The 25,788-nt window shown below is 44.6% G+C and overlaps 1 protein-coding gene across 1 annotated transcript; it reads left to right on the forward strand.

Annotated features, from left to right (window-relative positions):
- Nucleotides 1-327: 327 nt before the first annotated feature.
- Nucleotides 328-25,788, forward strand: Rab10 (RAS oncogene family member Rab10). The gene is made up of 6 exons (XM_037415163.2): nucleotides 328-1,084; nucleotides 4,025-4,085; nucleotides 7,090-7,318; nucleotides 11,854-11,955; nucleotides 16,439-16,523; nucleotides 23,987-25,788. Exons 1-5 carry the CDS (start codon nucleotides 958-960, stop codon nucleotides 16,520-16,522), a joined length of 603 nt encoding a protein of 200 aa, XP_037271060.1. The 5' UTR covers nucleotides 328-957; the 3' UTR covers nucleotide 16,523; nucleotides 23,987-25,788.

Here is a 25,788-nt window from a genome sequence, read left to right on the forward strand (position 1 = left end):
GTGCGATTGTAGGCGTCCCGACATGCATGGCGTCACGACGAAAATACTTTTGTACGAGTTGCGTCGATGTAGGCGGCTGCTCTCTACCCCCACATAGTCTTCGCGTCGTGCGCACAGCGCAGATCAAAGACCCGTGACGAACGCGATAAACGGAGAGCGTTGTCACGTCTTGCGCGCGTGGTGGTGTCATCCGTGCTCGTGTTCCGAAACTGACGCATCGCGTACTGCGCGCTGCCAGAGATGCATCTCGAGGCGAGTTGTTGATCGACAGCAGTCGCCGGTACAGGTAAGTGCACTGTACTCATAAAACCGTGTCCACTGTAACCGTGTCTTAACGATCTGACCGGCGTCGTAAAACAGAGTCGGCGCAAGCTTCGCTAGAAACGAACGCGCGGCTGCAACAGTTGCATTCGCTTTAATCACGCTCTTAACACAATACAATGATCGCGAATGCACCCGAATGCATTCAATTTAACCGCATTGTAATGCGCGTGTCGGCGTTTTCGATTGCGCAGTAGATGACGTCGCCGTTAATATCTCTTCAAAATAAAATGAAACCGAAAATAAAAAGCACGTCATTGGTTGTTGAGAGCGAAAAAAACGCCCAAGCTCAGCCGGATATCCGCTCCACGCGGCGCCGTCCGTGACGTCACCGCACTGACTCCGTGCGCAAGTGAGCGCTTGGTTAGGCCTGGAAAAAAAAAACCTGGAGGTGCTGCTGCGCTGTTGAACGCCGCTGATGACTCGCTTGTGGTGTTAATCGCGGGTGTCTCTGATCCTCGAGTGTGTGACGACTGGCCCCACGGTGTTTCGGCCGTCAACGACGCCAGTGCTCCTCGGAGATAAGCCCTGCCGTGTCAGCCGGTGCCGACGTGATCGCCTTGCGCCGCCGTTGAGGCGTTTTCCGTGCTTCGACGGGTCAGCCATTGCGAGGGAGCGGGGGGTGAGTTTGGCGTGATGGCCAAGAAAACCTACGACCTACTCTTCAAGCTACTCCTCATCGGCGACTCCGGAGTCGGAAAGACGTGCATTCTCTTTAGGTTCTCCGACGACGCATTTCACACCACGTTCATCTCCACCATAGGTGAGCGCTTTCTTGTTTCCTTTTATTTTTCCCCCTTCCCCCGCTTGTGTCTTCGCGTTGTGTCCTCTCCCTCTCCCCCACTCTGTCGTGCTGCCCATGTCTTCGAAATCGGACCGGGGGTAACACCCAGTGCCTTTATTTATTCGTCTATGTGTGTTTGTTTATTCGTTTCGTCGTTGTCGGGCGCGCGATAGTGACTTCCCCCGCCCCGTACAACGCGAAACGCGCTTTCCTGCCACCACCGCCGGCGAGCCGCTCCCCTGAGCGACTATTTCCAAAACGACCTTCCGTCAGCGTCCGCTCGCACGTAACGAAACCGATCGGGAACCTTCGGCTAAAGTCGTTTTACCTTTCGCGTCATCATCGATAAAAACCGAACAAGGAGAGACGCACGGTTCAATCTGAGCATCAATCCACCGAGACGCATCGACACGTATTTAAGCCTGTGCGACTTGTCGGTGCGACGGATAGTGACGGTAAAACGACGGGAATCTTTCGAGAAGAGGTACACTGCTACCTCGGTCGGTTTTCCCTGTCTCTCTCTCTTCTTTTGAAGCGCTGTATCTAGTGCGATACAGAACGCGTCCACTTCACTTCAGCTGACGGTTCACTTCGATGCGTTGTCGGGCAGTGGTTGGTTTACCTCGCTCGTGGCTGATTGGAGAGTGTTCCATCGTCCTGCGTGGACAATTTCAGCGAGACGAGAAAGCGCAGCTACGCATTTACGGCTGTCCTGTCATACAGCTCAAACCGCTGCCTCGTCCGATTCTTGGCTTGTACTCCCTCCTCTTTTTTTCGTACTTTTACTCTATTTTCGCGCCGCCGGCGTGGGGTTAAAGAACTCCAGGGGGGGTGGGGCGTCTGACTACCCTACCTGTCTGTCGCCACGGCGGCGCGCTGACGTGTTGGCCAGAGCGCGGCGACCCGTTTAATTAGCGCGTCAAACTGTCGTAGGGAAACAGTCACGGCATTAGCTGGGTCGAGCGAGTGCTTTGTTGGGCAGGGTGCTGTAATTTTTTTCCCCTCCAAAGATTTAATGCAAAATTAGCGTAGGACCTGCGCGGCAACAGCTGTTATACGCTGTTGAAATGTGGGCAATGTGACTTCTCGGCATTTACTACGTTTGGAGTTAGTAAGTATTACGCTGGCGTTGTTGCAGCTGGTCCATATTTCCGGCCGCATAGCGGCATTGCAGCGAAATCTCAATAAATTGTCTGAGAGAAAATATGGTAGAGAAGGGAAGGCTGCATGTCTCTGTGTGTGCTGTGTCGCCGTCGGAAGTATGGTTCGAATATGTATGGCTGTTGCACAATAGTGATGAAATGCAAGAGCCATATCAGTTTAGGGAGTAGATACTGGTAAATGTCTACCAAAAAATTTTTTGTTACTATGTCAATCCCTGGTGTATCACTGGTGGTTGATAAGAAGCATCATTAACAATTTGCAATTATACAAGAGGCTGACACCTTTACAAGCTTTATAATTAGCCAGCCTCGAAGTAACGAATTTTGTTTTTGTCACCGGCGAAAGGCTTGTTGACCTTTAGAGAAATGGTACGATTTGGGTATTATTGACAGATGGTACTGCATTCATTTAGATTCATTCATTCAAAAAGCAAAACATGTAAAAGCTTCAAAACTTGTACTAACTAGTGCAAACCAAACCATAAAGAAATGTTCACAAAATAAATGTGTAAAAGCCTCTTTGCAGCCACACATGAAATACGAGAATAGGCTATATACCTTGAGTAAATATGTACACCGACGAACGTTGAATAAAAAACTCATGGTTATAAAAGAAAGGCAATTTAGTATTCAATAAAAAAGATACTACATACCAAAGGTAATAAATAATTGGAAAATTACCAACTGCCTTACTGATCACAGGGAGCTTAAATCGCAGGGAACTCAAATGTATAAACAAGCAAAAAGAATAGACATTTGTAATTTTAAGTGACTAAATTTTAACATTAGGTGACGTAAATGTGAAAATTGGCAGTGTCGAACAACTGTTGTGAGAAACCCCTGAACCGCTCAGTGGCCATACAAAACTGCAGTGTAGCAACGCAACAACTCCATTGAGTCATTAGAGTTATGGTGTTTTAACGGCCATCGTTTGTATGGCCTGCCAAGGGTCTGTGTGACACAGGTATAAATCATTTCCATCTGTGTATATTGCTTGGGATTGATGCAGTGTTTTCGCTTCATCATTGTTGTTAATGATGAACCTTTAATGTGTGTGTATGTTCGGCACACAGTTTGCAACTGAAGGTGTACCGCCTTTTCAAACTACTGCCGCACTTCAGTGGGAGGTGCATGAAGCGTGGCCAGTTGAGTTATTGACGCATTGAAATTTAGTGCCGCCTCAGAGGGACACTAAAGAGCAAAGTGATTTTTCACGTACTAGTAAAGTACCGTTTCCCCCATCCTGAAAAAAGCCACTCATACCGCGAGACGACGCTTGGGAAGCCAGCAAACACGTGACAAGAAAATGCGGGGGGAGACGCCACCTCGAGATTCCCCGCACCAAACAATGCAACGCAGAAGATTTTGATGGTGTGTACTAGGTCATACATCGTTTCTAATCTGTAAAGTTGAAGTACATCGTCATCTGTTGATGCCACAGACCTAGCGTACGAAGTATGAGAAAATTTCATTCAGCAAATGTCGCAAAAACACAAAAAATACATCTTTGAATTCGTGACGTCATGTGCGGAGATTTCAGCATGAAATTTAAAAATGAAACTTCAGCCGTGTTTTTTCCTATAGTAATGAACTCATGATGGTGAAAATTACACAATTAGAGTTCTCAGAGTACAGTATATCAATCTAAACGAAGTGATTGCTTCATTTTAGTGTCCCTTTAAGCGCATCACATTGTTTAGCCTGTATCAGCATTGCTTGTATACTCAGTGCTGTTTTTCATGTCATCGCATTTCAGGGATCGACTTCAAGATCAAAACCATCGAACTGAAAGGCAAGAAAATAAAGCTCCAGATATGGTGAGAACAGCAGCGTGCTGCGGCTGTCTTTTAAATTGCGTTGGCGCTCGCATTAGTCGTGCTGCACGTGTCGCGTAGCACTTGTAAACTTGAGCCTTGTCATCTTGAAATCCATTGTCCTTTGGCGTAGCACGTTTGTTATTGTCGTGTCATTTGGCATTGTTCGGTAGCACAGCTGTGGTGCTTGGCATACATTCCTGTGTTGGTGTTGCAATTTCCACCATTGTGTTTTCTACTGCTGTTATACATCCCGTAGTTAATTCAGAGTGGGGAGGAAAAAAAAACAACAAAAAACCTATGAAACACTTTTGCGGCACAACGCTGTTTATGCAAACAAAAACCTATGAAATACTTTTGCGGCACAACGCTGTTTACGCAATCATAGAGGAAGGGGAAAATCAGCGTTCACTTGAATTTTTTGGAAAGAAACTTTCATAGTCTATAAAAATTCGTCCAGGTCGAGCTTTTTTTCTGAGAAACCCAAATGCATTTCTTTGTGCATGTTCCTGGCAAGAAAGTAGAAAATATATTTCCCTTTCCCAGAGCTTTCTACATATTGCATGCTTCCGCACAGCCGATCAGCTGCGTGCAGAGATGCTGGGTGTTTTCAGCCAAAGCAAAAAGTGACTGGGAGTCTTTGAACGTGGGATTGAAGAATATAAAAATTTAAATATTTTTATCAACAGAGCAATTTAATATAGCAAAAAATGGCAAAAGTATCGTGAATGGATTCGGGGATCATGAGGGATTCAACAATGCCAAAAATTTGGATGTTTGTATGCAGAAAAGCAATTTAATGTATCAAGCAGTGGCGTAAGTATCGTGAATTGTATCGGATTAAAGTTGACATTTGCACTAAAGAACCAGAACTACGAAACTATTACCGAAACGGCACTTCTCATGGGCATGATGAAGTGGGAAACCTATTTTGCATGTGAAGCCTGTTACGAGTTGGATTTTTGTGGTGGCACAGTACTCGACAAATCCAGCAGTGTACACAAATCTGGCCCCCGTAGGTGTGCTGGTCATGTGCGTATTCGTTTGCAGCTTTTCCCAATAATTGATGCCCTTGCGATCGTGAGTTTGCTGGTGATCAGCAGCTGATTTTGATGTTGCAGTCTGATCTTTTACCGAAGCAACTCATCATTTTATGTTACTGCATTTAAGTGTTGCCGAGATATGAATGCCTGACCGTTGTTGCCAGCAACAACGCCAGGGTTGTTCTGCTAAGTATGTGCAAAGCTCCAAGGAAAAAGCTGGGAAGGAATCATGTGCACTGTGATGGACAGAAACAGACGTAATATTTCAGGCGCTCGCACTTCAAGATTCACTATTTTCTTGGAAGCGTGAGAGCCCTTGAATTACTTTTTTATGATTGTTAACCGGTTGCAATGTAAGCCTCTATAACCAACCACACAGAAGATATATCCTATGTATTTTCGGCACCATCAAAAACGCAGCAATGCGCAGGTCAGTGCTCACTAGATGCAAAAGGCTGCCCATGCCAGACAACTGCACCAGCACCTGAAGCACTACAAACCATAGAAGCTGGCTTTTGCAGAAAATTCTTCATAATCTAGTTTCTTGTTGCTTATTCTTACTTAAATCCGAGTATCTAGATTTTTTTACTGAGCTACCTCATGGACTGTCTGGTTAATTTATGTAGTTGTTAACTAATTGAGGGGGCTACTTGTTCCAGTTTATTTGAATTGTTGTATTTTTTTTGTTCTCCTCTGCTTGCTTGCATTGGAGTAACGAGTTCTTGAACTGAAGACATTTGGTGTCATCCTTCGACATATTCTGAGCACTTCCAGCAGCACTTTTCCTGCTCTGTTAGGAACAAGTCTGCTATATTGGCATATTGAGAGTGCTTTTTGCATGTTCCATTGGCGTATCTGGAGTATCTTTGTCGTGAGATTCACTCCACGAAGCCACTTTTTCTATCACGCAATCTCTATCCCGCAATTAGTTGCGAATTCGACGAAAAGTCTCAAGCACACCATTGCATGGAACGGCGACAATTGAGGGCGTTTCAACAACGCTGGTTGCGCCTCGCGTCGAACTATACAGCGCTCGCTGTGCCCAGCCTGCCCATCTCATGCAAGAAGTGAGACGTGCGCAACACGTTCCATTTTGACCCTCCCTTCTGCTCCGACGGGAGCACGTGTGTTCTATTGGTAGATTCTCTTCAATTGTCCTCTGTCAAAGTGGAGTGCTCTGGCGCAGAGTTTGTCAGCCACTCCGAATCATCCAGTGGATGACACCAATTGTTTTGTTATGTAGATCAGCTTTAGTGTTGATTGATGCTGTGGAAAGTAGAGGTACTCAATTCAAATATTGCTCGAGTGAACAGACGTTCCACGCATACTGTTTACACAGCCGAGGACGAGTAAAAGAGACAGTGCCTTGTATATAACCTGTACAGAAAATGGCTTAGCAGTACTGCACAGGCATTGCATATCTAACTGATGTTGGGCAGCTATGCTGCAGAGGGACATTCACATTCAACCATTTTTGTGGTCCCCCTTTCTATATCTTTCTCGCAATTTTCTGGTGCAAACATGCCGATATATTCTACACTGTCCTTCATTTCTGGGCTTGTTTCATCGTTGTGGGGAACGGGGTTAAGCATTCTGTTCTCATATTTATCTGCAATTTCTAGGAAGGGACGTAGGAGTTAATTCTAGTCTTTCAAGATTACTGTCTGGGTCATGGCATCACAATGGTGCGACCTTTGAAAAATGAAAATGGAATGAACTGTATAAGGAGCTAATACTTTAAATTATTAAAGGTGCTGCAATGCTTTTTGCAATGTCTTTTCTATGGTTTCAAGGCCATGGACCTTAATTCATTAAAAAAGGAAATGGAATAGTTACTGTGCAGGCACTCCAGTAAGAAGGACTGAAAAATTATTTTCTTTCATCATTGCTGGCCATTGCAGTGTGTGATTGTGTTAGCCAAGTTCGTTGTGTGATGTGCCGTTGTCTTTCGGCGTACGTTTCAGGGACACAGCGGGCCAGGAGCGTTTCCACACCATCACGACCTCGTACTACCGGGGCGCCATGGGCATCATGCTCGTGTACGACATCACCAACACCAAGAGCTTTGACAATATTGCAAAGTGGCTGCGGTACATCGACGAGCACGCAAACGAGGACGTCGAAAAGATGATACTGGGCAACAAGTGCGATATGGAGGACAAGCGCCTCATTTCCAGGGAACGAGGCGAGGCGGTGAGTTTGGGTGCACTGCGAGCATTAAAAAGGCAGCCTGGGATCGGCTCAGCTTAGCCACAACATTGCAAGCACAATTATCATTATTGATTTAGACGAACATTGTCGTATTAGTTTGTTGCTCTTCCATGATGCCTAAAACGCAGAGCTGGTTGCTGGAAGAAACCTTATTAGTAATAAAACATACAAGAAGGAATAGCAGTGGCGATGGCACCTGACAGTTTCTCCACCTGTAGATTTTGATAGCATCTGCAGGGCCCTACATAAATACGCATCAGCATAAATTAAGTACATTGTCCTCTGAGAGAGCCAGAAACACAAAATTTGACTTAAAACACAAATTTTGTTTTAAAGAAAGAAACACAAATTTTATTGTAGTGAAACTGAAAAAAATTGATAGCCAACGTTAGCTAGCGAAAGAAACTTTTATTCCCGAAATTCAAAAAGTGTCGGGTGCTTCCTTATCTGTCCCAGCAGCATCATGGCGCAATTCTCATGCGTACATAGGAACACCATGTTGAAAAGCGTGCTGAAACAATGGCCACAATGGTCTTCGTGAACAAACCGAACAGTTGCGCCTGCACGCTAGCACTTGGCAGCTGTCTGCCGTCAAAAGGTATTTGACAGCGCCGACATCGAGGTGTGGTGTCGCAGAGCGGTAACTTACGCTATTGTTATCATTCACTGGTGGCGGCTGGCTCATTTTGTGGATAACAGGGGCGAACAGCCGCTCTGACCAGTAATCACACTGACCAAATACGAAAAGAATCAAAAGCATTAGCATAGGAAAAGGTTTCACGATTTCACCCAGCAGCAGCGTGTAAGAAACTTAAACTGAGCGACCGAGCTTCAGCTTCGGATTGCCTACGACTCAAAGGCAAGCCAGTGGCAAAAGCAGGGCAGTCTCATTGCCATCCTTATCAAGCAATGGCGGCCCTTATGCTTAGTAAACAGCAGCAGTTTCTGGTGGTGCCAATGCGGGTTTTAGACTGCGTAGACATATTTTTAGGTTCTGACAAAATGTTGAAGACTTTGTTTAGTGCACGTCAATAAATATTTGAGCCTGGAATCTCGTCGTAAATTTCGTTGATGTGTAACGGCAGAAGATAAAGTGTTTGTCGTGTCAAAAATGTTTATGCTTGATTGCTATGGAGTGCTGATGGGGAACCGGGAATGTTTCGTTGTACTAGCAGAAATTTCGTTGAAGCAGTGTTCGTTGTAGCGGTGCTCGACTGTACCAAGTTTCAGAAAATGTTATTGAGCCAATGTGATCAAAATTCGAAAAAAAAAACCCATTTTTTTTATGTCTCGAGATTTCAGTGAAGCTTCTGTAATCGGTTTTCTCGTCTAATAATGAACATCTGGTGGTGAAGCTGACGACACTAGAGTTCTCAGCATATAATTTTCCAGCGTAAACTAATTTATTGATTCGCTTTAATGTCTTTTTAAAAGTTGACTACTAAAAGTTGACTGCAGTTATACTTCGCTTTTGGCAATATTGTTAATGAGCAGTGTATACTACTGAAGCAAAGCTGTATTTTCTTGCATACAGCCCACACAAAATTAAGAGCTGAAGTTGTGGTGCAGATTACTATACATAGAATTTATTTGGGCAAGGTAGCTTTGCTGCAGTGCAAAGGATGTGACGATCACTGTGGTGACTGATATTGACACACAAAATATGGTGCACTAGTATCTAGAAATGTGAATGATTCACATAATTTCAAGGCTCTCAAATTAAATTCAAGCAAAGAAAATGAAGTAACAGGCTGTCTTGTGAGAGTTTCAGCAATACATTGCAATTAGCGTGTAATTAGATAACTCATCATTCTGCTGTCAGTCATGTTTCATTTTGACATGAGAATGGAATCGTAAGTTCCGAATGTGTGCCCAATAGGTTTTTGGTTGCCTTCATTTCAAGAACAGTAAAATAATGCTTCTGACATAAGTTCTACAATGCTGCTTGTTGAACAACAAACATGCGTTGCACATCTACCACTGTAAATTGCACACAGGTGGGGATGTTTTTATTAATTAAATGATCCAGTTGGAGCATGCTTATAAGTTTATTTGCTGAAAGTGCATTGGAACACTGTAAAAATCTTAGAGAATCGCAAAACGTAGTGGTGAACTTTTTACTCAATTCTAATAACAAGCAATACTTGCAGTACCAGCAAAAATTCATGTAGTGAAGGTGTTTGGTAACGACACTGTGAATTGTGCATAATACCATCATCGTTTCAGTACAATAAAATCTCGTTAATTCGACCCCTATTAATTGGAATTTCGGTTAATTTGGCCACGGCATCTGGTCCCGTCCAAAATGTACATTGTTCGATGACTGAAAACTCTCATTAATTCAAATAAATTTGGCTGCGCTTCAGTTAATTTGTACGCCCGACTGCGGTCGAATCACGACGGGGACGCAGAAGCGGATTCTGCCGGCCAAATCGACGGCGCACCTTAGCAACTTTGGAATTAGATTGCGGCCTCTGAGATTCAAAACTTTGTCCAAACCATTCCCCCCCCCCCTCCCCAAAAAAGAAACAAAAATACACATAATGTTTCAAACAACCAAAATGGAAGGCAGGGCATCGCTAACGCCATCAGCAACGGGCAACCTACGAGTGCCTTTCCTTTTTTCTTGCGCGTCGAACACGTTTGCGTGATGGTTGAGTTGAATTGCTCACCTCAAGTGTGCTTTAAATTATTTATCTGTACGTGATCAGTACGATTATCTGTACGTATCTGTATGATACAGTTTTACTGTTTGCTGTTTCTTGAAAAGTTCGCCGGTTTTTATTTTGTTTTTATCATCGTGCATTTATTTTTGTGTGTGTATTTGTGTTGTCTACTTCGTGCGCGTGCGTGACCATCGCGCGAGCGATGCTGGGATGGCTTTCCTTCCGTCTCCTGTGGCCCCAACCGCCCAAACTTCTGCAGCGAAGAGGGCGAAATACGAAGCAAAGGATTTGGCTGCGAAAATGAAAATATTGAAGGCGTTGCAAGCTGGAGCATCTCGAAAAAAGTGATGGAAAAGTTCAATGTGAAAAAAGCACGCTGAGCACTTACGTGAAGAACACAGAGCAGATTATGCAAGCGTATGTCTGGCAACCAAAGGTAGAGGCTTCGAACAGCAGTGCATCCCAAGCTAGAAGAAGCTCTGTTGCGCTGGATTGCCATTTCATGCGATGCGCATTTGCTCTTGAGCGGCCCCCTTATTTGCGCACAAGCAGAGAAGTTCGCGGTGACCATGAACATTGACTCCTTCAGTGCGTCGGATGGTTCGACCGCTTCAAGAAGCGACACGGGCTGGTGTTCCGCAGCATGTGTGGTGAAAGAGGTGCAGTTGACGAAAGTGTTGTGCAGGACTGGCAGTCTGGACTATCCGCGTGCCTTTCTATGTACGAGCCGTGTAACATCCAGTGTTGATGAGACAGCGCTGTTCTATAAGGCTCTGCCTGACAGAACAATCGCGTTCAAGGGGGACCCGTGTGTCGGTGGAAAACGAAGTAAAGAACGCGTGACAGTTCTTCTGCCTGTTAACATGATCAGCACAGAGCGGCTGCCGCTGCTGGTGATCAAAGAGGCTGCGAAGCCAAGATGTTTTAAAAATATGAAGCAGCTGCCTGTCGTATACCGGTTCAACAGGAAGGCTTGGATTACTGCTGAACTCTTTCAAGCCTGGCTGCGTGAGCTCGACCGCCGCTTTGCGGCCAAGGCTCGGAAAATGTTATTCATGCTAGACAACTGTAGTGCGCACGCGAAGGTGTCCGGGCTCGAGAACATTGAACTGCTATTCCTGCCTGCGAACATAACGGTTTTCTTGCAGCCGATGGACCAGGGAATCATACAGTTCGTGAAAAGTCGCTATCGGCAGCAGGTAGTCAAGCGGATGTTGCTCTGCATGGAGTCAAGCAAACAGTACGAAGTAAGCCTGCTAAGCGCAATACACATGCTGACATAAGTGTGGAACAACACACCGCCTGCAGTAGTCGCAAACTGCTTTAGGCATAGGGGCTTCGTGCACGACGCTGCTGATGCGGGGGTGGTGGCAGATGAGGTAACCGGCGAAGAAGACAGCTGCTATGTGAGCATCATGCTATGTGAGAACTTAATGTTGAGTCTGTCCTTGTTGTGGCGTTTCATAAGTTAAAATGTTGCTTTAGAGTCTTGACCCCCTAATTGATTTGATGACACTTGGCTCATTTGGTGTTTGAAAGGGCAACCTTGGTTCACAAACATAATCATGTGAACCTTAGCTTGCCTTGCCTGACACTATGTACCAGTAGTTTTTTTTTCAGCACATATTACGGGTGTAATTAGAGTTTGTACAGCTTAGTCCTTATGTGAGCAAAGGGCATCTCATAAAGTTTGCAAACGAATTGGCCATGTGCTCAGATGGGCTGCTGTTGACAGATGGCAAATAGTATCATAATTTTCTCTAAGGCAGTGAACGAACACTTCTGGGTTGACTTTTCTTTTTTGTCTCTTTCTATAGCATGATGGCCTAACTTTTCCTTTTCACTTTGCAGGTGGCGATAGATCACAATATTCGCTTCATGGAGACAAGTGCAAAGACAAATGTAAACATTGAGCGGGCCTTCACGGAGCTTGCTGAAGCCATATTAAATAAGGTAATTATTTTCTGCAGTCAAATTCTTACTTACCAGAACTGTGCCCGCACCCCGTATTGTGCTAGCTGCACTGTGCGTTTGCTCTCGTGCATCCTCCCCTGTGCAGATCATCTGCTCATGCTGAAATAAAACGTGAGCTCGTACTTTCTGCGCTCACTGTTGCATCTCCCCCCCCCCCCCCTTGTAGGGATGTATAGTTTGCAGAGCTATAATAAATGTTAAACCTAGCATTGGGAACAAAAGAGCATCATCTTAAAGAAAGGGTGGGGGGAGTCAAAATACATTTAATTAATCTTCATATGTTGCTTGCTCTGAACCGCGGCACCAGCGAATTTTGTATAAGTAACGTGTGTTTGCCTATTTGTGATGTTTTATATTTAACGTGAAGTTTAGAGGCAAGGCGCTCGTTCTCAATGCTGCCTTTTAAGGGCAGCTCACGAATTGGTTGAACAGTAGCAACTATATTTGCTGTTGTCACAGGTCAGCGAAAAGGAAATGGATCTCGCTCAGACTCGCTCTAGAAATGAATTCTGCTCCAAAGGCTCGCACAGTCTCAGACCTACTAAAATTTTTCTCGGCTGGACTCACTTGGACTGGCTCACCAGCATACTACGCAGCGGGGCTAACTCGCGTCTTCACTTGAGTCGGAGCGAGTCTACTCACGAGTCTGTTTGTGTGAAACGAGCTTGTTCTGTCGTGTCAATTCCCTTTAGAATGCCAATATATAATACCTGTGCCAGTCGGACACTTCTGAAAGGCTGTCGAAACGCCGCAGCTCAATCGACTCGTTGTTACACTGCTACACGGCAGATTTGAACATCCACATCCAGTGGTTCAGGTGTTTCTCACAAAAATTGTGTGGTGCTGCAAACCTTTTTCGTTTTCACGTTAAAGAGGAGTAATATAAATAAACTTAAAAGCATGCACATGGTCATTATTTTTGTTCATATTTCAATAAATTGTTTATTGTAATAATGAACCCATTTGGTTTTTAAGTTGTTCAGCAGCGAAACTGTGGCCACGTTGCCAACGCTTTTCAATACTTTTCTCAACCGCTTGTGAATGTTGGAACGCTTGCGCTGGTTTCTCTTCTGCTGCTCAATAGCCATAGAAGTTTTCAATGAAGGTGTGGGGTGTTTCGTTCACTCGATCGACTATTGACTCGATGGCCTTTGAAATTGCCTATGTGGCAGCTCGTGCTTGACAGTTGAGTCAATAGAGCGTCAGTTCAATGGCCTTCCAAACGCCCCTGTGACACGCGTGTTACATAACTGGTGCTTGACCTTTTTATCTTGTACCTTCAAATTTGAGTTGATCAGTGGTTAAAATGTTGGTGGTACATTTTACAAATGCAATTCATAAAATTGCATTTAATAAATATCAAATATTCATGAATATTTAAAGAACGATAAGATCTTGTAAATTTCATTAATGCAATTTGCAAATTTTATAACTTTTTCTTATAGAGAGCCTATACACACATCTGAGCAATATTGAGGTAGCACGTGAACACCAGTGTGTTGAGATGTCTCTATCGATTAGTATAAATGTGAGGCGGTGTAAGGCTGATAGTAACGCTGAAGGTGAGTAGAAAGCATCATAGGTTGGCAGTTAAAGGTAGAGCTCACTTACTTAATCAAGAAATATATTTTGAATTCTAGGCAACTCTTGGAATTGTGCTTGCCGATACTTTCCTCAACTGGGCTAACTCCAATTCATATTCACCAAAATGTTACTTAGTCGGATGCGCTCATACTCGTACTTACAGCTCCATCAGAGTTTGAGTGAGTCCTGGTGAGTTTCAGTTGACTTGGGCATGAGTTAGCTGACCTATGGCTTTAGTACACTATTATGCTGACATAATTTATGATAGAGTTGAACCTATATATTTAATACAATATTGACAAATTTCTGCAAATATTTATTACAAAGAGCTTTTCATTTTATGCAGTTTTGGTAAGAAAATCCGAAAAAAATTCTCAAAATTAACAAAAAAAGGACTGTGGGTAGGCCTCACTCAAAACACGTGATCGTGGTAAAAAGCTGCATGACTTTGCTCTGTAGCTTGTTTGTGAGGGACAGTAACACTGAACAGTCATGACTTGTGTAGGAAGCCAACGCTGATCCGTCATAGTCTAGCAATCCTGCTGCATGGCACTAAACAGAGATGACATCTAGCACTTTCATCTTGGGCAAACTAAGCATTTGGAAAACTGTGTACATGCTGGTCGATAACATATACCTTTTTTTCTTCTGCCTTTGCCATTTGCTGCTGACATTGTTTTTACTACTTCTACCTGCTCCATTTGGAAATGAAGTAAATGCCTGCCACTTTGCCAGTTTTTATAGCTGTTTATTTCATACCGTATTCAAGTTATGAGCGCTGAACATAGGAAAGAAAGTTTTCAGTTTTTCAAGTTGTGCCAAAAGATACGCGACCGCCCTGCTGCATAAAAGCGAGATATGTTGGGCCTTGTTGGACTCTCTGCTACTGCTTCTCCGCTCATTCATCTTCTTGTAAATCTTAATCCAAGTGAGGATATTCAGGAATGCGTCATAGTAGAGGCCACGAGGTATGACATGCAGCTCGGGTGCTTTGCGACTGCACAGTCTTTGGCCGCCATTTTGAGAATGAGAATCACTGCGCAGTGCTTGGCTGCCAGTTTGAATTTGCACCTGTACGATTGAATCACATTTGGCTGATAAAGCTTCCATGAAGAAATGAAAAAGCGCTTAATTGTCGTGTTGCTGAAGAATTGGTTTTAGGCCGATTTCTTTGCACCGGGCCCATCGCATGGGTTTTCGGCTACTTAGGTGATGAAGCAAGCGGGTTTCTAGCGAGTTTGGCTTGTTTCACGCACCTTTTTTCGTGCTAGCCGTCTGGCACGTACACCTGCTGTCTTCGAGCCTACCTGCGCGCGGTGTATATGACGCTGCTTCATGCTCAGTTGTCGCAGGTAACTACAGAACATGCTTGTACTGAAGTGACTGATTCCGGGGTAAAAGCAGTAGGTGGTTGGAGGGGGGGGGGAGGTGGAATTTTCATCAATTTAAGGGTGTCTCCCACTGTCGCTTCGTTATATAGAGGTCATACGTACTTGTGGTTTTACGAGCCACAACGGGGAATATGAAAATTTTGTATTATCAAGGAATTTATTGTATGAGGGTTATAGCTAGGTTTAACTTATTGTATGAGGGTTATAGCTAGGTTTAACTGTAGTGGAAAACTGGTTCAGAAACCTGAAACATTGCCATCACATGATATGCTTGCGTGGTTTTTCTGGGCTATTGTTTTTTGTGTCATCAGAAATTTTCAGACAGTTTATACTAAATAACCTCTTGTGAAAGAGCTAATGTTGAAGTCTAAATGAAAAGATAGCAAAATTAGGCATCTTTGGTACTCGATTCGAAAAATTCCGGTAGGTCTCACGCACTGTAGGAGTTCATGTATGTTGTTAGCCTGTGTGTGATGATCCACGCTGTTAGCTAGGTGGTTGCTTGTTTCAAAGGGAACAAACAGACAACCACATATGTGGCTGATCCCTCTTTTTTATGGATCGGTAATACACGAAAGTAAAACGAGTTCTCGCTGAGGTGTTTGAGCATTCATTGTGTATTATTTCGCGATAAGAGTGAAGGAATGAGTGCTGCAGCACCAACTTTCAATGTCGCGTGAAGAACAGCGAGCAGATCGAAACTTACAGCACACTCTTCAAGCAGAAAGCATGCACGAAATGAGCATACATAGCAGGAGCACAAGCGAACAACTGTCACAGCTCGACAATTAAAGCACGCTGCTCAAGTAGAAAGACACACGAATTGAACGGGCAAGTATACACAGGACGAGAGCGACAACTGTCACAATTCTTACTTCTTCTTGTGAGCAGCGCGCTATTTTCATAAAGGCGGCGGCAAGTGAATTGATGTTCATACTCTCTTGAACTACTGTAACTTCAAAGCAAACTTTCGGCGGAAGCACAAGAGGTACGAAGCACCTGGATCTCGAGATAAGTGCATACGAGTAAGCCACCTTGCTAGAGAACATCTGTACACTCTTTGACCCCGTCATGTGGAGGCGCGTGCACCTAGCGACATGCGGGGTGGTGCGGCACGTCCACTCGTCATGCCATCTCGCTACTGATGACGAAAACATGCTGAAGTTGCTGAGCTCTGAGGACTGCCAGGAGTACATGGTGTATATAAATGGCTTGCCACTAGCAAGGTGGAGAAGGTGGCTTAGTGGTTAGTGTCAGGCACTGGAAAGCATGAGGTCGCTAGTTTGACGCCTCGCCGAGGAACTTTTCCTTCTCGTTTATTTTTGATATTTGTTAGTATATAATTTACGTCATATCCGTGACGGAAATATGTCAGCGGAGCCGTAATGGACCCCGGCATAAAACACTTTCGTGTTAAACGGTTGTGCACCTTTTAGAGCGACTTGAAGCTTCCGTGCTCTCATGGAACATTTTCCTACTCTTTCTAGCAAATGGCTGGCAAGGACCAGGCCGAGAACCAAGATAGACTTAGGGTGCTTCCTCCTGAAAAGAAAGTGATGAATTGTTGCTAGGGTGAGTATGGTACCTCTTTTTCTCTTAGATACGCTGGTCATGCAATGACTTTTGTAGCTGTACAAAGAACATAGTGCTAAGTTTGCTTTCCGGTGTTACTGGCGACATTACTCGTAATCAGTGAGAAGGGTATCGGTGTGGATTACACTGCGGCCCTACTATTGATTTACTGACCAACCGCTTTGTGTATTAGCTTGTTGAAAACCATATATCTGTTGCATAGTGTACCTTTGTTAATCGTCCATATATTTATACTTTCTGTCATATTCAATTAGAAGCCACAGCTGTGGCTATTTCGGGCAAGGAAATAATAAAGGGTGGGGTTAGGGGTCATATATTTGTGTTATGTATATTATATATTGCTGATATCTATTTACTATAGCTGTTTTTTCACAGCTTCAGGGTCACAGTCGCTGTTTTTTTTTTCTGTAAAAGATCGAGACCAAGCTAAGAGGCTGCTTTTTCACTTAGTTTTGAATCGCCGGCAGTACACTGTATCGCACGAGTGAGTCAATTAAAATGCGATAACCCCTGCTACTCACACATCTTGAGTGCTGACAAACTTTGAGAGCACGTTCTGGTGACATTATTCATAATTAGTGAGTAGGGTATCGTGGTCAATTGTATTTCGGCCCAACTATCGATCTACTGGCCAACTGCTTGGGTAGCACTAACCACCTTGGAGGAGCGTGGGTGGTGTTACCCACCCCCTCGCTTTGTGGGTGACCCCCAAAGGTGGCATTGCGAATCGTCGCGGCTCGTAGTCCAGGGCTCCGCTTGCTCATGCCACTTCTTCCACCATCTGGATTATCCTTGAGCCGGTCATGGAAGGCCGAGCTGGACAGCAGCGCCTTCCGTTTCTCTCTCGACGTGTTCGTGGGGTAGCATGTGCTCCTGAACTATCACAGAGAGCATTCACTCTCCATTCAAGACGTTTAATGTTGGCTGCCGACTGTGTCTACATCTTCTGCAGGCTGTGCGAGGCGTGCCCGATTGTACACACAAACCTCAATATAATGAACCTGGATATAAAGAAACATTTGTTATAACGAAGTAAATGAAAGACAGTGTAGCAATAGCTGTAGTGTTGGGAATATACCTTTATAACAAATTTTCGGATATAAAAAAGTTCTTTTCGTGTAAGATGCAACTCTGTTTTGAGGAGGTTTGAGTCTATACGAAGTCCTGAGCTGCTCGGCTGATGTGCAAGCTACCCATGATGTCAGAGAAGTCCATTACACTGGTGATGGCTGAGGGGTTGAGGTCTTCAGTATGTTACTTTAGGCTTTTGAAAACAACTCATAGTAGTAGCCTAGCTGCTATAGTTCTGGACTGCCAGGCTCAAGGAGGCGGGTTAATTCCCACTCAGGGGGTTGCATTCTGATGGGAGTAAATTGCGACGAAGTGTGTGCGTTTAGATTCTGGGACTCATTGAAAAATCTAATGAAGACTATCTACAGTCTATCAATTGGGTGCATGAATATTATAAATTTGAAATATTTTTTAAAAAATGTTTGTGATCCTATTCAATTCACATTGAAATTTTGATTATAAGAACTATTTGAACTTTTCGAAGACAGAAAAAAAATGATTGGCAGTGGCCCCTTCAGATTTTTAATGTTCTTCACCTCATCTCACTATCGCATTGCAGCTTCGCTGAAACAGTGTGATGGGGTGAAGGTGCCTTTTTCGAGTGCTATGGTAACCAATGTATTTACTCGTGAAAACGCTGATTCTAACATCCAGCACTGTGCCATTGCAGTAACCCCTTTGTAGCTTTTAATGTACCTCACCACATTACTTTGTGGTATTGCGGCAAAGCCGTCCTTAGAGCTCCGCTGTTGATGTAAACTGATCGAATAGCGAAAGGGCTGGTTCGAACCTTCGTAAGACAGGTGGCGACATTATTAATGCCGTCTCGAACGAAAGAGCTGGGCAAAATGGAATGAAGATATTCGCCATCCGAAACTCCAGATATTTTTATACATTTATGTCTACAGGGAAGATTAGCGACTCCTAATTCGAACGGAGCATGCCTTTTCGTGAAATGAGTTAGGCCTCAACAGAAGTTGAAGAAGGAAGAGGTGTAGGAAACATTCTTTTTCTTTTATGTTAAAGTGTTGCCAACATCACATTTATTGCACCAAGTGATGTAAGTGAATACAGTTCAGTCTCTGCATTGCCTCATCCTTGATAAAACTAGAGAAATCGATCACTACAGAACTTCCAAAACTAGCTAAATGGAGCACTCTGTCTCATAATCTTGTTTCTGAAGTTCTCACTTTGAAGTATTCAAAAAATATTGAGGAAATACTTGACAACTATTTGAAAAATATTCTATTCGATTCACACTCAATCTTCAATATTCAAATTCACTTTGTACCCATAATCTCGCTGCTCACACATCTCTGCTAGCAGTACAGCTGGCCTCATAATTAGGCAAGATTAGACCCTTATCCACGATCTATGTATCGAAACAGCATGCTGTAGTCTGCTGAGTGCCATGAAACCGTGAGATTCAATGAAATGTGTTGGTGTACTACCACATCAGTCTATAAGAACGCTGCCAATGTATCCATACTTGTCGCTGCAGTAGAGGTAATATCCTTTCTAAAAGTTTCGGTATTATTGGCAGCAATTGTGGCATAGGCAAACTCTAAGTTCTATCTCATCATCTCACCTTGGTCATTGACCATCAGTATCAAAGTCACGTCACACAATATCATCATTTAGTAAACAAGGCTAATAACAGGACACACACATTACACATAAATACCTTCTTCTGTCCGGTCGTAATCTGTTCTTCACATTCGCCCTTCCGCGGAGTTCTGGTGGCTGAGGTACTTGGCTGCTGACCCGGAGGTCGCAGGATTGAATTCCAGCTGCAGCGGCTGCATTTTCGATGGAGGCGATAATGCTGTAGGCTTGTGCGCTCAGATTTTGGCGCATGTTAAATAGCCCCAAGTCGTCGAAATTTCCGCAGCCCTCCACTACGGCGTTTCTCATCATCATATGGTGGTTTTGGGACTTTAAACGCCGCATATCAATCAAATCAATCAATCGTTCTTCGCATTCTCATTCAATGCAGTGGATTGCTGTAAGAACCCATGTATAGTGCGGCCCTGCATATAGCCCAAGGTGTACCGTAATTACTCGAATCTATCGTGCACCTTTTTTCTGGTTAAGCGAGTTCATAAATCGCATGCGCGTTAGAATCGAGTACGAAAAAAAAAAATGAATACGGTCATTCTATTACCATCGGCATTTCCAAAATGGCCGCCCCCTACGTGCGTCGGCATGGCGCGTCGGCCATTTCTGCCTATGTGTTTCCCATGTGCGGCACTTCGTACGTGTGCTGAGGAGTTCGTCATCTTGTAGTGCATTGGCATCGACGGCATGGAAGGGCCGACTCCAAAAACTCGACGAGTGCACCACGATGCCGCTTTAAAAAAAAAAAGTTATCGCATGTGTCGAAACGGACAGGAATCGGGCCGCATCGCGGTCGTTTGGAGTTCCCGAAACGTGCGTGTGGGACTGGCGGAAACAAAAGCAGAATATTGTCGACAGCAAACATTCACGCAAAGGCTTCAGTGGACCACAGCAGGGTCGGTTTTTCGCAAATTGAAGAGCTGCTCGGTGAGTATATGATTGAGCAGTGAGCGGCCTGTGATGACAGAACTGCTCCAAATGCAGGCTATGCAGTTAGCCTTAGAAAAAGAGCTAATGCGGAGCCAGTTTAAAGCGAGCAGGTGCTGGCTAACTAACTTTATGAAGAGGAAAGGCTTTTTCCCTCCGAAGGCGAACGGGCATATGCCAAAAGTTGCCGGAGGAGTACGAAGAAAAGCTTAACAGTTTTCAGAGGTTCGCCCTTAACTTGTGGCACAACAACGGCTACCTGCTTGGGCAAACCGGGAATGCCGATCAGACGCCTCTTTACTTCGACATGCCTGGCACCACAACCATCGAGAAGAAAGGGGCGAAGCAAGGTCGCGTGCTGACATCGGGCCACGGTAAGACTAGAGTGACGGCAATGCTCCTTTGCATGTCAGATAGGCCCAAGCTTCCCCCGTACCTCATATTTAAATGGAAGACGCCCGCGAAAGCAGTCGTTTTCCCGAGTGGTGTGATCGTGCGGGCCAACGAGAAAAATGGGTGCGCGTTGCAATCAATGCCTTACTTTTTTTTTTTTCGTCGTGGAAACCGGGTGCGCGTTAAAATCGAGGGCGCGGTAGAATCGAGTAAATACGGTAGTTTGGGGATGGCAAACGTGAGAAAGGGTTTTCACCTGAATTTGTCCCAAGAGAAACTCACACACTTCCCTCCAAAACCCTCTTGTCAAAGGTGCATCTTCAGTGCCATTAAGGCTCTTTGCTATCGAGCACTTGTTGAATGTACGCTGAACGAACGCCTTGGAAGTGCATGACCATGCCTCGGCATAGCTGGCGAGGCCTGTTTCAGCCGTCCAGCAGGGGTCACTTCTGGCTCTCCAGGCTTCCTCCACTCCAAGTACAGTCGCTTGACGTGGTTCCTAAATGGTTTATCGAGGTGCACAGGTAGCTGCAGCGGGGGTGTCGTACTTCGTGGGTGACGATTGGCTCAGTGCAAGAGTCTCTTCACGGAGGCAACACCGAAACACGTTGAGCACAAGCATCGATGGGAATGGAATGGAAAAACGTTAAAGGGAAAAAAAAAAAGTGTTTGAGATGCATGTGGGTGCGTCTCCTGCTCCTCTGGCCTCAGCCTGGTCGTGCCTGGTCCAGGAGCGCCACTTCTGCCTCCTTTTCCTCACAGGCGAGCAAGGTCCCCCAATGCTCCGTTCTGAATTTTCCCACCAGAATCTTGCTACAGAAAGAAGTCCGGCATCGAAAAATGCACGAAGCAAATACCACTTAATCCATTGATGTTTGTTGGTGGGGATCTACTTTTCAAACATGATTATTCGTTCATGTTTTAAAAACATGTCCATAGCTTTCATGTGATATTCTCGGGCAATCTGCAGCAGGACCTTTGGAGGTCGCTGCCAAGGGCGTGGACGAGGCATTCGTGTTCATACCAGTTCTCGGTAGTCTATTATCACCATTGTTTGCCACTCATTTTGACTGCTCACGTTTAATGTCACACTCATGATTTTAATAATTATTTCTTACCCGCCTTTAGTGGTCAGAATTTTAAGGCCCGTGTACAGCCACTTGATAGGTGTGTAACAAGGGGGAGGACAGAAAGTTAGGTGGGCCGATGAGATTAAAAAGTTCGCAGGTGTAACGTGGCAGCAGAGAGCTCAAGACTGGGCTGATTGGCGAATCATGGGAGAGGCCTTTGCCCTGAAGTGGGCAAAGTCAGGTTGATGATGATGATGTAGCCACGTACTGTAATCAAATGGCCCTTGCACCATGAAACATCATATGTCAACATAATTAGACCTGTGCCAGTGTTCCACGGCTTTGAATATTCGAATGGTCATTACTGTATTGAAATTTGCTTCGACACTAGTTTAAAATATTGCAAATTTCGAGGAACTCGAAAAGATGTCTTTTACCGCAAGTAATCCACCTGGAAAAGGTGGTTTCACTGCGACATTGTGGTGCTGTGCCAGGAAATCGCCTTTTCAGGGGAAATATACACTGCTGTGACACCACGCTTTCAGGGTAAAGTACATATTTATAACCTGCACATTCATTAAAGATGAAAAAATTATATATTTTACCACCTGTAAGCAGCATGCTACAGCTACTTCTGCTACTGGTGGAACTTGCTTTGAAATTGTGCGATACTAATTACCATACATTTCTGCTGTGCTTTAAAACATAAAACTGATACTATTGACACAATCGTAGTCATATTCGTATTGTGGATTCAGACCGTAAAATGCCAGGATTTTCTGGCATTATTTTTTTAAATGTTCACGACCATTCACGTCATGTGGTGGATTCAATTGGGCTGCAGCGTCTTGCTATGAAATTGGAATCGCCTTCAAAATTGTGTATGCATATAAATGCAATGCGTGTAAAGGAAAGTTAGACGATTAAAAACATCCATTAACAAACGCTAATACATCCGTCACACGAGCACCAGTGAGTCCCTTTAAGATCCATCCATAAATGTAAAAGTCCAGGAGTAAGTTCAACGTAGATGGAGTTGTGGCCATATCAATTTATTTAGCTTTGGACAGAAGCTGCAAGAATTCATTTGGCGTTTCCATGTCTACGTGTGCTTGCAAGATTTCATGTCTAATCATGCTGGAAAGATTCTAAATTTTATATATCTTTGCAAGAACTGTAATAAGTCCAAAGTGAAATAAATTTTACTTTGTCTAGTATCACTGAAACATGTACCTGCAGGTGTGTTTCCAGTAATGTTGACAGGAGTAATGGCAACGCTGCACATGTTGTTTTGCATTTTCTCTACATGGGCCAATTGCCAAATGCTCTGTGAGTTTTCATTTCTTTGAAGTTGTGCTACCACCTAGATCGTGGTGTTCCTTACCTGGGATCATCCATGACGAATGGTCACAGGTTTCACATTTAGTTCACAAAGCCCTTGCTATGGATGAGTCCCTACAACAATTTCCCTGTGCTGCCCACACGACTGTCCATGTTGACGATGACGGGAAGAACATGAGTCACTCACAGGTGCAACACGGGCGCGTGATCATACACCACGTTCATGCAATGCTTGCCTGTTTGAGTCCCATTTATCCTTAGCAGCTCGATATTAGGCATCAGCTCCTGACATCTGTTGTAAAAAGTGTGATTTCTTTTACCACAATATGATTGCACACTGAACCTAAGCGCAAGATGCCAGTCGTGATTTTCAGTCATGCAAGCTAATGCCTGGCCTTCGAGACATGCATTATAACTTTATATGTGTGATGACACAGTCAGCAATAGTAATGCCTGCATGATTTGTTTGTCACTTAGGGCTGTTAAGTTTGTTGTCATCTTCATCAGAGGTGCTGCATCTATGACATGTTTCTTGCAGTGTGATCGTGTTGCTGTTGTTTTTTTGTGTTCACAAACTGTGGCGCCCTAATCTAGAGTGAGAAGCTGCTGGTCACGGGATCGAATCCTGGCTGTGGCAGCTGCATTTTTGATGGAGGCGAAAGTGCTATAGGCCTTTGTGCTCAAATTTGGGTGCACAATAAAGAACCCCATGTGGTTAAAATTTGCGGAGCACTCTACTATGGTGTCTCTCATAATCATATGGTGGTTCTGAGAAGTTTGACCCGGCATATCAATATCTATCATTAATATAGAGTGAAAAGACCTCTGTGGACTCCACGCGCACTTCATTTTTTTTTTTTCCTGGCAGATGCTGCCGTGGGAAAGTACGTCCCTGTTTGAATTTTCTTAAGGGGGTTTGGGTGTAGGGAGTGCTCTCTCTCGGGGGTCTGCTGTAGTAAAGTCTGTGTAGAACAGGAGAGATCAAATTTTGTAATGTATCATTTCGAAAAAATTGTCTTGCAGGAATGTTCCACTTGGCGGCCACCAATCTGCGTAGAGCGAAGGCCACTTCGACAACACACGAGCAAGAGAACGAACAGACACATGACACACCACGCAACACACTCGCGCGCACATCAGTGGGACAACACAGGGACAGAAGAAGTTCGGCGTCGTGAGCAAATGTGGGGACGTGTGTGGAGGAAGAAACGGAACACGAGGGAAAATCAAGCTGGCTCCCCGGCGTCATCTTCTGACGTGCTCTGTGCATCCCCTCCCCTCATCGCTAAAATAGAAGCCAGTCTTAAATGTAGCATATTGGTCCCGAAAAAGAAACAACCATGCTTTTTTGTGCTTGCACCGTGGAAAAAAAAAAAGAAAAAGCCCTGAGCTCGGCTCTATCTCCTCCTACGTCACGAGCAGCGGTGATCTCTTGGCTCTCTCCCCAGCCTTCTTCCCCATCTCTAAACCCTATTGGGCCTTCTTTCCGGGCCACATTGTGATAGTGGATGACTGGGATGTATGTGCCGTATCTGTGTACAAGCTTTCTCCCGTTATTTTTTGTATATCTTTCACTCCTGTTTTCTTTTTGTTCGCTTCATTTGGCTGCCACAGTTTCTCCTCTCTTTCCCCCAGAGGAATAGGAACTTTCGACATCACCTTTGCAATGAAAGCTAACTCTCAGCTTTAAAACCGCCTCCTGCGCTAGGAGAGCAAGAGCTGGCGACGAGTGTGCCGCAAATCACCGCTTCTAGAGTGCCATGCGTCAACTGCATCATCACCCTATTTGATACTGCGTAAGCAGACCGATGGAAGTGTGGTGCATCTCTTGACTGTGCTACTGCGGAGGTGACAACAGTGCAGAGCAGCAACAGTGAAGAGTCCCCAAGTGAGTGTCTTCAAGATGGCCGAAACGGCAAGGAAGGTGCGGTTTTGCGAGTACAGCGTCCAGTTTGGCGTCTGGTCTCTTGAGAATCTGTCGTTGCTGTCAATCACGGTGTGTCAAGGGCAAGAACGCGCTTTTCCGATTGCTGCACAGTACAGCGACCGCCTTCTCTCATTAGTTCCACATGCCTCCTCTTCCCCCCACCTCTCGCAGTCTGCACTAGCCTGCTGTCAGAGCCTTAAGGGATCTCTTCTCCTTCTCATGGTCGGTTGAACTGTCTTGCCAATTTCGTCGAGAGAGATAGGGGAAGGAGGGAGAGAAAGGATCTGTTTACTGCCTCACTTGGGAAGTGCACAGCTTTTTTTTTTAAACAAATCGTGCTTCGGGAGAGCGCGTATAGTCTCTTTTTTTAGCTTTTTTTTTCTCACGGCGTTCTTTGTACGAAAGTTCTGCAGAGGTGAGTCATATCCAACCGATGGAGGGGCGAGGAGCGGAACACCGATGATGTGTGGAGGACTCGTAGCCCACAACAAATGTGTGAAAAAAAATGACTGTGTAGTGAACTCATTTTGATTTGCTTTTTTTTATCCCAACTTTGCCATGCTCGTCGGCTAGCTTGCTTTTAAACCTCATGGCCTGTCTTTTTGTTTCTCTGACATTTTTTTTTCGCATAGGGTACCAGTGTCGCTTGCACTGCATAAAAGCTTGTTTCTCTTTTTGTTTCAGTGCATTTGAATCCCTTCCCACCCTGCTTTGGTCGGGTGTTGCGTTTCCCACAGCTTATGTCTGTCTCTTTTACATCGATTTCTCACTATCAGCTGCCAGCAATGTCGCAATGCCTTCTTTGTTAATAAGAATGAGCCCCAAGTTAGGCAACATTCTTTCTACTGTACAATAAGCGTTCCTCTTTTTGTTGAATAAATTGCAGTTCTTCTAGAAA

This window comes from Rhipicephalus microplus, chromosome 9, assembly GCF_043290135.1.
Source record: "Rhipicephalus microplus isolate Deutch F79 chromosome 9, USDA_Rmic, whole genome shotgun sequence".
NCBI classification, from domain to species: Eukaryota; Metazoa; Arthropoda; class Arachnida; order Ixodida; family Ixodidae; genus Rhipicephalus; species Rhipicephalus microplus.

Excerpts from the sequence above, each read along its gene's own strand:
- Rab10 (XM_037415163.2), top strand. The coding sequence starts at position 958 with ATGGCCAAGAAAACCTACGACCTACTCTTCAAGCTACTCCTCATCGGC. Across the intron at positions 4,086-7,089 it reads AAAATAAAGCTCCAGATATG|GGACACAGCGGGCCAGGAGC; the intron begins GTGAGAACAGCA and ends CGTACGTTTCAG. Across the intron at positions 7,319-11,853 it reads CCAGGGAACGAGGCGAGGCG|GTGGCGATAGATCACAATAT; the intron begins GTGAGTTTGGGT and ends TTCACTTTGCAG.